Here is a 16163-nt window from a genome sequence, read left to right as displayed (position 1 = left end):
TTGCATAAATATATTATATAAAACTTAATTTTTTCTTTGTATAAATAACATTTATATAAATAACATGTATATATTATTTATACATTATACATTATTTATATTAAAATATATATTATTTTGGTTTGAAAAGATAAATGCATTTAAAATTTTTTCTACATTACTTTTTATACTGTTTACCTTTTTCATAGTGTTTTTTAACATGTTCTAGTTATTTCAACATGGTTATAAAAAGACACCTCAGTTTGCAGAAAATATTATGAAAATAATGTCCTATATAAATATTTCAATGTTGTACATAATGTAGTTGAAATTTTTCCTTTTATTTTACACAGTTTTTTTCACACTTTTTTTGGCATAATATTCATATATTAATCATATTTTATACTTCAAATATGATTGACATATACTGCAAAATGACAAATACAATCAGTAGTAAAATTTTTATATATTACCTTACAAGGAAAATTAATTTTAATGTATACAGACTGTAATTTTAATATATTGAAAAACCAAGGCAAAATAAACGTATAAGTTGATAAAAAAATGAATAAAAAATAAATAATTTGATTATTTAAATAATGAATAATTTAAATGTTAAAGGAAGGAGAACGAAAATATAATGAAATCTTTCTATTTCTGTTATTTTATATTTCATGTATTTTGCTTTTGTCTCTTTTTCATTTGATATGCAAAAATTACAATTTAATAAATAAGCTTCAACCAATATTTTATCAAGGTTTATGTTTATTTTAGCTTCTAGAATCAATTAAAAATATCCCAGAAATAATATTAACATTTATAATTTTATAATATAAAATATAAAACAGAATGTTATAAATATAAAACAAAATTATTTGTTTAATTAGTTTTAATAACGCAATTTATTAATTGAATTCATAAGACATAAAAACTTTTATAATTATATTGATTGCGTAATACTGTTCTTTATTGAATTGTATAATTAAATTAATAATCCATTGCAATGTCTGGAAAGAATGTAGAAAGGAATTTCTGTTTTGAAATTCGCCTACGTATTTTAGACGTATCTCAATTATCCATTTTATGATTTTCTTCAATTTTTTTTAAATTTACACATTCTTATTCTACATATATATATAACTGTAAAGATAAATAATAATTAGAAGAATTTACGATTTCTTTTTTTTGCCGTTTAACAAGACCTTGAGTATTTCTATCGCAAAAATTATATAAAAGTTATCGCTTGAAATTATCATATCGTTTGAAATAGTAATAATTTTTTGACGTATCTTGAGAATATTTTTTTTTCTGAAAATAATATTTTTTAATTAACAACAGTTTATAAGAGATTTTATAGAAACATATAAATATGAGATGTAAATTCGCTCTCGTTTGAGGACTTACGGAAAAAGATGGAAATTACATATTCGCTCGGTTGAACAACAAAAGTGAAATTTCGTTTTATAATCTATTATTTTCAATGATAGATTCTTGTTTTTTTTTCCTATTATTAGATCTGGGCATGCCTGAAAAGAGACATTACTTGAAGTATTATTTGAAATAATATATTTGTTTTGTAATCATATGAAATATTTTTAGTGCTACAAAATATTAGCATATATTATTTTTTATTTATGATTAAATAATAAAACGTTTTTTATGTTCTTCATTTCATTTGCATAATATAAAAATCATAAAAATCATATATTCTTATATTCATATATATGAATATATATATAATATATGAAAATATTATTAAATGATATAATATATTTTGATTTAATTAATTAAAAGATCAAAGCTATAATAAATAAAAAAGTGTGCAAATATTTTTTTTAATTATTGCACAAAATAATTATTTTTAATAATTTAAAGTAGAATTTTTTATTTAGACATATTTTCTTTGGAATAAAAATAAATAAAAAGAATAATATAAAAATAATTACTTTCCAAAAAGAATAAAAAATAAATTTATTTAAAATAAAAATTTCTGAATAAGTTCTAAAATCCTACCTGAAAAATATTTTTACTCCTTTTTTATTCTTTCAACTGATGGAATTCAAAATAAAATATATGATTGGTATATAGTTTCTTTCATTTTATGTATCATGTTTCACGATATCGTTGAATTTTATGCAATCTAGTTGCACAACTGTCAGCAGATCGGTATGTTTCATTCAAGAATAATGAATTTGAAATCGATATGCATAATCTTAATAAAAATACATAATATTAATTAACTAATTAATTAATACAAATTATAATATTAATTCATAATGAATTATAAGTCAATTAATTTTTTTACTTGAAAACACTACGATATAATTTGATCGAATTTTTTCGCAAAACATAAAATCAATATTAAAGTATTGAATAATATTAAATATTAAATATATTGAATATTAAAATTTATAAAATGGAACAATTCAAATGTATTTAATTTTTAAATAAAATATATTTATAGATGAGCAATCAATTTATTAATTTATTTATTTGTATATATAATCATCATAATTGAATCAAAATAAATTCTTATTTAAATAGATTTTTTATTTTACTTTTTATTTATTGTTATTTTATTTTAAATAATATTTGAAATATAATATAATGAAAATATAATATATTTTGAAAATAAATTATTTTAATATTTATTATTTTACTTGAATACTTACATATTCATTATTTGATTGCAACTATGAAAATAAAAATATATTTTCTTGCGATGAAATGGTTTTTTTTACGAATAAAATTTTTATTCTCAAAAGCCATTCTTCTTTTGTCTAATTATAAGTGTACGTTTTATATTTTTTAACTGATACCTAACCTATTTCTTTTTATACTTTTTACGTACTTCTCAATTGATGAAATCTATATTTCTAGTGTAAAAAAAAAGCTTTATTATTTATTAGATATCTTTCTTTTTTATTACTATTTAAAATAATCTAATATTTGATGAATAAATTATTTGAAAATTATCTCAAATTATCTCATTTATTATTTTTTTTTTATTTGAAATAATGATTAATTTTAATAATTATTAATTAAGCGTTTTCTTATTCGTTAATATTAATACGATTATCAATTAGCTTCTTAATGTAAAAGTTGTTTTTTAATCACAGAAAAAAGTGTAACGAAACTTATTAAAATTTGCACAATATATCCGGATGGAATCGAGAGTCAAGAAAGTCTCTTTTTAATGAGAATCTTTTTTCTTTTTAGAAATCCTTTTCTCGTATACATATTGATATAGTTGTAATTCAATGAATAGCAAGATGAAGTAGAGCAACAAATACATATAATAAAACTTGATCAGTGCGAACAAGTTCTAATTTAATTAAGCAACATACTTGAAAAACTTTTTCTCCGATGCAAAAAAAATTAAAATTGCTTCTTAAATATTGACATAAATTTTCCATTACTGGAAGTAGTTTGTCAACTATAAGATTGATAGTTTGTCTACTATTGCTCAAATTACTATCAAAAGAAAACACTTATAACTTATTTACTATTGTATTTTACATTGCAGATATGTTGGCAGCAATGGATAACATTGATATAGTCAATGCTTTGTTGATAATTATAAATTAAAATATAGATTTTAGTTAAGATAATTAAAATATTATTTTTAATTATGATACAAATAACTAAATAAAAATGTAAATATTAATAATTAATTATTTTATATAATTAATTATATTGATAAATTAATTAATAAAAATAAATTAATTATTCAAAAAAATAAATAAAAATAAAAATAGAAAAGGAATAAATTTAAATACCAAATCTGAGTAAATAATAAAATAAATAAAATAAATCTAAGCTAATAATTTTAACTAGTTATATAATGTGTCAATGTTATTTTCATTAAGAAGTAACATTGGTAATTAATTAATATATATTATAAGACAGGAGAGGAATAGTAATTTATGTATTATACTTCTAATAATGATCAAGGATATAATGTTAAATATAAAACATTTTAAATAAATGTAAATGTTTTATTATAAATTAAAAATATTATTTTTTATTTATTTTTATGATATTATACAATTGTTATATTTTTTATTATTTATCGATATTTTATATTTCTTAATATAATATTTAATTAAAAATATTTTATTTTTTTTATAACATATAACGCAAAATAATCTTTGTATTTGGTTGAATATAGTATATTTATCTTTTATATATCATTATTGTTAAGAATAATAAAATTGCATTTTCAGTTTCGTTTTTTAATTATTAATAATCAAAAATTAATAAAATAAAAATATACAGGCAAACATTCTTTTTATGAAATAAATTGCTGTTTGTATATTATTGGATTTGAGAATCACTGCTTAACCTATATTTATTTTTCATTTTTTTTATTTTTTATTTTATTTTCAAAAATTAACTCTTAAATTTTTAAACATCTATAATCAAATATAAACAAAATACACAATATACAAATATAAAGTAGAATCGTTATTCAAATGAATAAAAATTTCACAAAAAAAATTCACTAGCATCTCTCACTAGCATATTGCGTTTTTGATATAGTTTTGACAAAGATGTTAATATTTGAAAAATTAAAGTATATTATTTTGACTCTTCAAAAAATGTTTTCTATTCTATATTTAAAATCAAAAAAGTCAAAATTATAATGCGAGATCACTATCTTAAGTTTGGTGATGATGATAGTTATTAATGATTATATTTGATGATTAATTGATGATAGTTGATAATAATCAATTTTAATTGATGAAAAATATCTGAATCGTTTAAAGAAACTTGCAAGCTTAGGGTTAGCTAAAGGTTTTAAATAAAAATTAGTTATTTTTATAATTAATTAATTTTTATTAAATATAATTATTTTTTTAAAATATAAATGTTTTCTTTAACAGTTTCTATTATTATTACATATTTTATTATATTATTATTAAAAAAACGTTTTATGTGTTCTGGAATTGAAATTACATATTATATACTTATAAGTTTCTCAATGAATTGCAAAATGCAAACATATCATTGGCCTATAAAAATACACATTCGTATAACTGAAACTACGCTCATTAAACATTAACTCGTTCGTATAAACAAGGTTCTACTATACCTAGTTACATAAAATTATAAATATAATAAAAAAAAATATTTATTATAAAGTGCTATTAAACCTTTAAACTTTATGTTTTTTCGAAAACATAAAGTTTTTAATATTTACGTAGGAAGTTATTAATATATAAATTGTAATTATTCAATGTTATTCTATTATAATACTTTCTTTGACACATTTAAATTAATAGAATTAAAATATAATGATCAGAAAATGAGTTTATTAAACATTAATAAAAATTTGTCAAAAAATATAAATGTATATATAGCGAAGAAAATTTTGTTGAAAAATACATACAATGACATTGTCTATATGCGTTCTATCGTCAATGCTGTTAATAGAAAACGTGGACACATACATGAGACCATGCATGTTATCAGTCGTAACCCACAGTTTCCTCGTTGAGCATTAAGGTTTACTACGTATAACGGTGTAATACGGTAAAATGTCTATCGAAGAAAACTCTTTCATTACTTTCTAAAATTTTGTCCTATTTTATTCGAAATATTAGATAAATAAAACGATAAATATAAATCTTTCAATTGTTTTCGTTCGAAATGATTTATACATTTAACGACGCATAATAGTTACATAAATCACATATTTAAATAAAACATCTTATAAAAATATTCTTACATGTCCATGAAACTCGCCTTCGTGATTCACACGTTTGGATACCTGGATCTTTTTCAAGAATCATGAGTCAAATCTGGAAGAAATCGGATGAGTATCATATCAAAATAATAATTTTATTCACGTGTATTTAAATATTTTTTTTTTCCATCGTTTATGGAATCAGAATTAAAAATTCTCCGTTGTTTGGGACATTCAATGTTAGTATGCATTAAACGTAAGTCGTGCACCGCCAGCTACCGGCGGACTAGGCAGTGTCGTCGTAAGTTGGAGAGGGGCACGTAGATAGCACGTTACTCGTTCTTCGTTCTATGCAGTCGCGTGTAATATACGTTTGTCGTTCATCGGTAGTTGACGAGCGCGCTTGAAGTCGTTGCTTTGGTTTGCGAAGGACATTCATACCGATTAGTCGTCCTTTCTCGGTTTACTTGTCATTTTTTTCGAAACGGCTCGTAAATGCTACCTAATTTAACCTAACACTATCAACTTGTCATGATACTGTCTCTTGGTCGAGTGAGTATTTCAAAAATTCGTCGAATATCGATCGAATTGGAAGATTCGATACAAGATCGACGTCATGACTGCGAAAAAAAGAAAGAGCAGACGGTGATTTTAAAAAGAAACGTTAAACAGTTAGTTAGAATATGTGATATTGAAAAGAAGCACAGTTGTTGATATAGATAACATTATTCATAACAATTTTTCGTTAAAAACAGTGACTTAACTTGAGATAAATGTTAATTCGGTTGGTATTAGCCATATGCCATTTTCCTGGTGTACTCGATATATATGTCCTCCAACAGGTGCTTTATCCCGATACGGTTGAAAAACTACGCAAGTGCAACGAGTAAAGAGAGAGAAAAAAAATTGAAGCGCAGTGGTTTCATTCGACTCAATGTGTACCTATATATGTGTACTTCTCTGCATTAGGAATCCCCTTCCATTTTTTTTCGAACGGATAAAAACGAGCGTAAAAAGCACAAGTGTTTTCTACTCGCGTTAACATACCACATTTTTCGTATTCCTCTAACACAAGAATCGTATGGCAAATGAATATGACGTAAAATGAAAATATGAGTAATTTTCTTGTTTTTCATACGTCAATTATAGTGCTTTGAAAATGTGAAAAATATTTCGATTCATATACATATATAAAATAACATATAAATTAGAAAAAATTAAAAATTGAAACAGAATTTCAGTATATCTGTAGTAAGTTTGAACATTTGCAGTGAATGGTGGACGATGAACTTTTTGGCCCATGGGGCCGAATACTCATCATAGTCGTGATAGCATTGATCGTCATCGTTATCTTACTCGTGATCGCCTGTTATCTAATACCAGGATGCCATGGATACGAATACATCAGGAAACGAAGTAAGTTTTATTATATATGATCAATTATTAAATTATATATTGAATAAATCTTGTTAATTTATTGAAGATATTAATTTAGTATTATATATAATTCGTTGCAAACTAATTGATTATTGTTATTAATAAATGTTACTATTTATTTGCAAAATTGTTACAAAAATACAATTAGATCATTTATGTATACGAATATTGTTGATTCATTATAAATCATTTATTATCTATTTTTTTTTGTATTGAAATATTTAAGATTTTTTTAAGATTATTTTATTTTCATTGATTTCATTTTTATTAATTCAAATTCATGTTAGAAATGGGACTTTAAAATCTTGAAATTCTTCAAAACTTAAAAAATTCTTGAACTTCAAATCTTTTTTACAATTTTTATAATTCAATATACAAAAAATGAAAAATAATTTATATAAATAAATAAGTTAGGCAGGATTTTATAACCTGAGAAAGATTCATTTGTAATAATTTCAAGAAAATAATTTGTTAAGTATAGTACATGTAATAATTCAAAAATAATAACAAGGTTCTCTTTTATTCTAATTTTCTTATTTTAAATTTCTTGTAACTTTATTAATCAAAGAAAATACTTCTTTTTAAAAATCATTTGAGAAGTGTTTACACATAAACGCTGTACAAGCGTTTTAATTTTCAATGCGAGAAAATTCTGTTGTTCGCAATAGCAATCATCATAGCAGTTGAATTCCAACGACTTAAAGTGTGTCATTTGTTACAAATCCTTCCAAATATAGAGCGAAATTCTACGTGGCGGTAACCTTTGTGCTACTCGTAACACAAGAATTCCTTTAACGCGATATTATTTATGATTTATCGATATCATTAAATTGGAAATATTTCAGCTAATAGCATTATAATTACGAATTCAATTGTTAACATTTCCAAAGCTCTACCAATCTAATTAAAATTATCAAAATGATATTGAAATGATAACAAATATTTTATTTGGAATTCAAATAAAAAAAGAAGTAATTAAGTTAAAAAAATGACATTTTCACAAGAATACTTTAATTTTGTGTTGATTCATTTGTATCAAATGAAACAATTTTTAAAAACATAAAAAGTTATTGGCTATTCGATATCTTTTATATTCTATTTGATATTCTAATTAAAGGATACGATATATATTTTTTCGATTTTTAATTTTCAATTTTTATAGCAAAAGATATTTTATTTGTTTGTACAATGAATATATTCATCATTATTTTAGAAATGATTATTTTCTTTTAACGAGTTAATTTTTAAAAATTTAATAAGTAATCAATTGATATTTTTGTTTAACTTTTATTTAAATTTTGTGTTTTTTTTTTTTATTTTTAGAATATATTCCAATAGATTCTACATCTTCTTTAATTATAAAATTATAATTAATCGAATAGAATATAATTATATCTGATCGATAATTAATTTAATCAAATGAAAACTCACCCATGATATACATATATATATGTATAAGCAATATATAAATATAAAAGAATAATTAATAATTAATTTTTCATAAATTTTAATGCGAAATATTGACTTTCAAATTAATCAAAAACTTTTAATTCGCTAAATGTCTATTAAATAGACTGTTTCATTAATTATTTAAATTTATGTAAGACAATTGGTATTTTTGTGTTGATTAAACGCGTCTGGCAACTAAGCTAAGTAATAATATTTAATTTTCTCGACACGTTTAAGAACTCTGCTTCCGTGCACACGTGCTTGTAGATGAAACACGTGCCGGGAAAAAATAATTTTGTCCGTACATATACGTTTCCTTTTGATATCTTTCGAACCCTTTGACGCGCATGCGCTCGTTAATATCTTGGTAATCGCTCGGTTTACCGGACGCTCGCGTTTGTCCACTCGTGGAACGATGCTTGATGCGTTACGATTACTATGTGGAACGGTGATTTTTCACACGTGTTTAGACATAAAAAAATAAAATGATAGAAATGCAGGAATTATTCTTTTCTTGTGTGCATATCGGTGATTATTAAAGTGCATTTATATTTAAATGGCTCTATTTATTTAATAATTATTTTGAAATTATCGAGATTAAAAAAAAACATACATCATATTCTATACGTAATTGAACAAACGATTTATTTAATGAATATTTAGCGATGATTTTAAAGTTTTTGTATTAAGATTTAAAACGATTGATATTATTAAAAACTTTGTCGCATTACAATAATAAATTTTTTACAATGTGAAACTTAACATTTTTAGTATTATAATATAATGAAATCTTTATTTGATTAACTTTTAATTATTTTAATATCGTTTTTTAGCATTTTGTATAAATGAATAAATCATATTGTTTCACGAAGTAATATTTTCAGCAAATATCTTTTATATTTTGATGCATTATTTTAATGATTTATTTAGGTAGATAAAAGTTTTATCTGAAAAATACCATAATTTAATTACTACACACCTCTTTTCTATTTTTTTAAAAATTCATTGATTGTTCAATTAATGAAAAAAAAAAAACTACTGTAACTGGGTCATTTTTACTGCATTTTATTATATTGAAATCAAAGTTATTAATATTAAACTTATAAATTATTTACGATTTTTATATGTATGTTACCTATTTGCATCGCTAAAATTATGTTTACATCGACAAATTTAATTTGTGCAAATAAACTAAGCCAATTTGAACAAGAAATTGCATTGCTCCGTTGCTTATTTTTATCTCTCTTAAACATAAATAATAATAACAAAATTATAAATTAAAAGTAGAGTAATATTAAAAAATTACAATTAATAATATTACAAATCATTGCATAACATCGTATCAAACAATGGTAAACAACGTATAACACGAAGAATACGTATATTTTAAATCGTTATCCACACAATTTTTTCATCTGAAATAATATTTATGCAACGAAAAGCTGTGCCCGTTCTCTGAAAGGAAGGAAACTTAAATTCCTGCATCGTGAATCGTGCATATACGTATATAGTTGATACATTACGCCATTGTTCGCACAGTTATATTTATACACACGTGCAAACGATGTTTCTTTCGTTTCCTCCGCCATATTACGTAATTAGGTATGTCATCCTGCAAACTTGACTGGATATAACTTTCCGAGCACCTATGGAAATGTCCATCCACACAGCATCAAAAAATTGTCTTCTTGCAAAAATTTCAAATGTTTATTACATAACAAATGTGCAAAAAGCAATTATCAATTATTATTTATATATTATTGATATTTTTTGATAATATCGTTAAGATATTGTCGATGATAATTTGAATATATTGAAAATCAATGAAATCGATTCTTATTTCATAACCTATCTTTTATCGATATTTTGAACGATATATCGAATTATCGACAACGTATCGATATTATAGATATTTATCGATAATCATAATTTTTGTTTATGCGTGAAAAAGTATATAATATTATCTCAGTCATCATTAATAATAATAAATAATTATTATATTATAATACAAGTTGAATTACAAATATTTTTTCTAAATTCAATGATTCATTGATGATGATGGAAATTAATTTATTAAAAATCTGCATGTAACATGATATTAATTAGTCTATATTTTTTTAGTCATATTCTTATAAATTTGATGATAAATACTTTATTCATTATTTTCATTATTTAATTATTATGTTAGAATGATAAATTTCCTTGCAAAGTAGTTTAAGAAAATTTTTGTCTTTCACTGTACATTTTTAAGAAATATAACTTAATTGATTTTCAATAATTTTCCAATTGAATCTTCCAAGTATAATCATTATTATTATGATTATTTTTATTATTTTTTAAAGTTATGTAAATCTTACTTACCATAATATTAATTATAAATTTTTTATCTCTTTATTTCTTGTGCAATACAAGATGCAAATTTATATAATAAAATAACATAATATTGATGACAATATAAGAATAACAATTTTTAAAGTAGAACAAAGAAAATGATTTTTAACTCATATTTGATAAAATGAATATAGAAGATAAAAAAGTATATTTATAATGATTTCATTTTTTAAAAATATTTAATATAATGAATAATAATAATACTTTAATCCAAATTGTTGTAGAAATTAGATCATAATATATTTAAGTAATATATAGTAGATTATAAGATGATTAATTTTTAGAAATTGCATAATCAAAGCCAAGAACAATTCTTTGCAGAAAGAGAAGCAAAAAGTGTGCCATTATGTCTGAAAGGCAAACAAAATGAAAATGTGAAGTTAAACGATGTCAGCTACAGATCTTGGAGATTGGGTAGTCTCTACGAAGGCAGCAGCAATGGTAAAATTATGTAAAATAGTAAAATTATATTTTATAATATTTTCAAAATTTTTGATATACATACTGATATATTAAATATTTTCATTTTTTTTATCAAAATAAAAATATCCAGCAATTAGAATTTTCAGTTTTTCAAACATATACATTTCTGAAAATTTAAAATTTTCGAGCATTAAATTAAAATAAATTATTCCTTGTTTCCAGTCATTTTCTTTCTTTCGATATTTGATTAAAATCATATTTTTATAAAATATATTAATTTATTCTATTTTTTATAACGTAAAATTTGACTCATAGTTTTAATAACATTTAAAACATTAAAAATAAAAAAAAACAAAATTAAAATTATTGTAATTAATTTAATTGATTGTTATTAATAATTTTTTCATTTGTATTTTATTAATAGTTCTATTAATATATATCATATATATTATATGTATAATATTTTATACATTTTAAATCTATATAAAAAAATATTTAAATTCAATATTAAACTAAAAAACACAATTTGTTTTTTTATGATAGAATAATATTGAAGTTTTAAATTGACATAAAATAAATATAAATATTATTCAACAATATATTTAATCACTTATCTTTGAATTAGTTTTACAAATTTAAAATTGTTAAATTTATAAAATTATTTATTTCATATGCAGTAATCTAATATGATGTAAAATGCAAATATTTTTTGTAATTATATATATATTTTTATATATAGTTCTATATATTATTATAGTTATTATAATTGAAGTTTAGAGTTTAAGTTCCATTTTAAAAATCTACTTTCTCTAATTCTAATCTTAATTATCATTACTTACTTCCAATATTATTAATTAATTATCATTATTTAACAATTTGAAAATAATTTGTTTCATAATATTAATAAATATTATAGGTACTATCGATGAGAATGCAAGTCCAAACGAGAATTCCTATAATTCCAGCAACGCTCAGTTTGGTTTCACTGATACCTCATCCACCCTGGTAAGTGCCGTTACCCGTGCTAAATTTCATTTTAATTACGTGAGCTCCCTCGTTAACTTATTCAAGTGTGACATTTTACAGAACTTGGTGCAGAAGGATAAGCAAAAAACCGAGAAGAAACAAAAAGAATTCCCCACTGAATTGACAATAAGCTTACAGTATCTGCCGCCTTGCGATGAGACTATTACCGGAAAACTCGTTATCGGTGTCGAGGTATTATTCTTTGATCTGATCGATGCTTTACATAAATTTCAGAATGGAAATCGACTTATGAATTTTTAATGAATCGATTATTGTAAAGATTTCTTTCAATTTATAATAATAATATATAAGATATATATATATATATATAAGAATATGTATATGTATAGTAAAAATATTAACTCATTGTCATTACATGTATATACTTATTAGTTAATGTATATACACTAATTTAATGTAAATGTATTCACAATCAATCAAATGTAAGCTTTGATTAGTAAATACATATATTTTCAGATCTGATTTAAAATAATAAAAATATAAAATAAAATGCCATGATATGGTATGATATATATTGGCTAATGTATATTGCATATATTTTGTTCCTTTATTCAATCAATTGTGATGTATATTGACATATATGATGTATATATGTTGATTGTTAGAAAAAAATGTATTAACAATAATTTAATAACTTAAAAGATATTATTTAGATTTGTTTTAAATTTAGTTGATATTTTTAATCTGTTCAAAAAACTTATGCATTGTATATGTAAATGTATATTTATTAGGAATAGTAAATATTTTTATATTGAGTTAATATTTTTACTAAAATTTTATATAAGTTATTAAGATTATTAGATAAATGAATGTTGAATAATAAATATATATATAACTATATATTTTATAGTGTTTTAAAAATGTACATAGTTTAATTGCAGATTCAAAATGAAGTAAAGTAATTTCAATTAATTTTTTCTTTGCAAAAATTATTATGTAAGAACTGATTACTACTGCCTTTTGTATTAATAAGATGTAGCATTATTGAATTGAAAATATTTATCCTTGTATCTTTTTATTAAAATCAAAGTTCTCAAATTCTTAAGTAACTTAAGTTCAATGATGTACAGGCATTATCCGGTCTTCCTCCAAAGCAATATAATTGCACGTTGGAGCCATACGTGACACTAAACATTACGAAGCAATCGTGGAATCATAGGAAACGACAAAGGTTACATAGTTTTCGTACAAGGAGTATCAGGCATACGGCGAGTCCCATTTTTAAGGAAGCGTTCGGTGTGGCGAACGTAAGTCCTCAGGAAGTTAAGGTATACATAATTTTGTACTGAGTTTATTTTATTATTATTGTATTTAACTATCCACAGAGATAGATAGTTTAGATACAGAACTATTGCATGTGCTTTTTGGATATATTTTTGAACAAAATGAATTTTAAAATTCAATAATATTTTCTCATTAAATGAATTTTGAATTATATGTAGATTATTTCCTAATTACCAATTGTATAACATATTGTTCGATGATTATTCCATATATTAAAAATTATAAAAAATATATAATAATATATAGGGTGTTAATACATTTTGTGGAATATCTTTAGAAAGTTAATATATTTGTGAAATACCTTTAGAAAGTTGATTTTAAAGATTTTATAAACACGAGAAATTCATATAAAAATATCATTTATTTTTTAGCTTTCTATATATATATATATATATATAATATAAATTAAAATTATTTAATTATTTAATCAGTATGTTATTATATATTTATTATCTGCAAAATTATAATAATAATTTAATAATAATATTTATTTTTAGAAAGTGGACATATTTAAAAACACATTATATTTATTTAAAAATCAATGAAAATAACTAAATAATAATTATTACATTTGAAAATATAAATCAAATAAATGAAGAAAATCATAAGCATAAAAATATTCATATAAAATAAAATAAGCATTTTGAACATGCTTTTTTTTTTAATGTATTTTTTATTTTTAAATGTTTATGAAGAAAAAAATTGAGAAAATAAACAGCATTTAGAGAAAAATAAAGAAGCAATTATTTTAGTTAAAAAATATTATAGATGTATAGTTAAAAATAAACATAATATTCATGTATTAAGCTATCTATGCATACTATATTTATTATATCTAGCTCATTTTTTTTTCTAGGAATGGATTCTCGACTTTATGGCATACGATCATGACAGATATGCTAATGATACGGAATTGTGCAGCTTGAAAGTATCCATGAAGGAAGTAAAGCACGTTCTACAAAGCCCGGAAATTCATATGTTCAATTTCAGGATGAAACCATCTAATTTGGTACTGCTATAAAATATATATGTATTGCATATTTTAACTTTTTTTTACATATTTAATATAAAAAAATTAATAAAGAAATAAATAAAGACAATTATAAATAAATTATTTCTATGTTACAGGAATTTGGAAATATTTTATTAGGTATAAGTTATTTACCCACAGCACAGAGACTGGCTATAAATGTAATGAAAGTACGTGATGTCAAGTTTACACCACCAGCATCGAGTTTAAACAACTTTAGTAAGCATTAGATATAATTCACGTCCTCAGATTTTCTCTTTCACTTAAGAAGTTAAGCTATTTGGAATTTTCAGATTTTTATGTCAAGATATTGATGCTCAATGGACGAACTGGACATCGAATAAGAAAAAAAAAGACTAAATCGGTCATTGCGAATTCACAAACAGAGTTCAACGAAACCCTGACATTTGACGTATTGTATAATCAATTAGACATTGTGCAATTTCTCGTCGTGCTATGCAGCAAAGTGTGTATTAATTTTTAATGATAGTTTAAATAATAATGAATGAATTAAAATTTAGAAATGATTGAAAAATATTTTAGGCTGCACCTCTCGATATTGTTACGAGTATTATGGATCATCCGAGCGACAGTGAAGATTCATTAACATCAATTCAGAAATCAAATAATATTTATGTCGGTAAGGTTGCGTTAGGGAAAGGAGTCAGAGGTTCGACAGAAAGATTACACTGGTTCTCTATACTTCAAAATCCTAGAAAATTAGTTACCGTATGGCATGTTCTAAAATAAATAATTAAATTGCGAATTTAAATTTTTATGAAAACGAGTACAATAATAAAATTAAAATGAAAATTTGTTTCATCTCTTAAATATCATAACATATATTTTAGATTGAATTTTTTTTTTTGCATAAACGCATTTTATAAATTTTTATAGATTTATATTTTCTATAAATGTATAAATTTCCAAAGTCTAATAATAACTGAAATCTTATCGATATTAAAGGGATAATAGTAGAAATGCAAAAGATAATTCAACGTTATTGCTCAATTTGTATACGGATGATATCATTGTTAATATCATTTGAAGATGATATCATTATTATTATTGAAATTATATTAAATTTATAATATTATAAAGTAACATTACTTATGCTTACTTTTAAATATTATTAAATATATCATTAAATAAAACTAATAAGATTCCATAATATATATTACTATTCCTAGTGAAAAATTACCGATCAAAAATAACATTAACAAATTGTTTATAAATATTCTAGTTTTTGAAATGTAAAATGTTATGATATAAAATATAAATTTATAAAGAAATTAAAATTATTCCTTTAAAATTATTTATATAAATTTATAATTATTTAATATCTTATGACGTTTTTGTAATTATAACTTTATTGATATTGAAATTATTAATTATTCTTTTGTTTTTTTATTTTTTTTTTTCGATAATAAATAA

At 22.0% G+C, this 16163-nt stretch overlaps 1 protein-coding gene and 1 long non-coding RNA gene across 9 annotated transcripts; one reads left to right on the top strand and one right to left on the bottom strand.

The window, feature by feature from the left end:
* Positions 1–1170: 1170 nt before the first annotated feature.
* LOC107965671 lies at positions 1171–1512 on the bottom strand. Its single transcript, XR_001705900.2, has 2 exons — positions 1384–1512; positions 1171–1287 (listed from the first exon to the last, which is right to left on the bottom strand). It is a non-coding gene; the product is annotated as an uncharacterized LOC107965671 (long non-coding RNA).
* Positions 1513–5430: 3918 nt separating this feature from the next.
* Syt20 (synaptotagmin 20) lies at positions 5431–16014 on the top strand. Of its 8 annotated transcripts, none has more exons than XM_006557679.3 (10): positions 5431–5514; positions 6940–7084; positions 11252–11386; positions 12285–12373; positions 12455–12586; positions 13486–13683; positions 14556–14708; positions 14828–14948; positions 15023–15195; positions 15273–15501. In XM_006557679.3, exons 2-10 carry the CDS (start codon positions 6943–6945, stop codon positions 15477–15479), a joined length of 1350 nt encoding a protein of 449 aa, XP_006557742.2. In that variant the 5' UTR covers positions 5431–5514; positions 6940–6942; the 3' UTR covers positions 15480–15501.
* The last annotated feature ends 149 nt before the right edge of the window (positions 16015–16163 follow it).

Source organism: Apis mellifera, linkage group LG16 (assembly GCF_003254395.2).
Source record: "Apis mellifera strain DH4 linkage group LG16, Amel_HAv3.1, whole genome shotgun sequence".
Lineage (NCBI taxonomy): Eukaryota > Metazoa > Arthropoda > Insecta > Hymenoptera > Apidae > Apis > Apis mellifera.
This window is presented reverse-complemented; position numbering and strand designations above follow the sequence as displayed.

Excerpts from the sequence above, each read along its gene's own strand:
- Syt20 (XM_006557679.3), top strand. The coding sequence starts at position 6,943 with ATGGTGGACGATGAACTTTTTGGCCCATGGGGCCGAATACTCATCATA. Across the intron at positions 11,387-12,284 it reads CTACGAAGGCAGCAGCAATG|GTACTATCGATGAGAATGCA; the intron begins GTAAAATTATGT and ends TAAATATTATAG. Across the intron at positions 14,949-15,022 it reads ATCGAGTTTAAACAACTTTA|ATTTTTATGTCAAGATATTG; the intron begins GTAAGCATTAGA and ends TGGAATTTTCAG.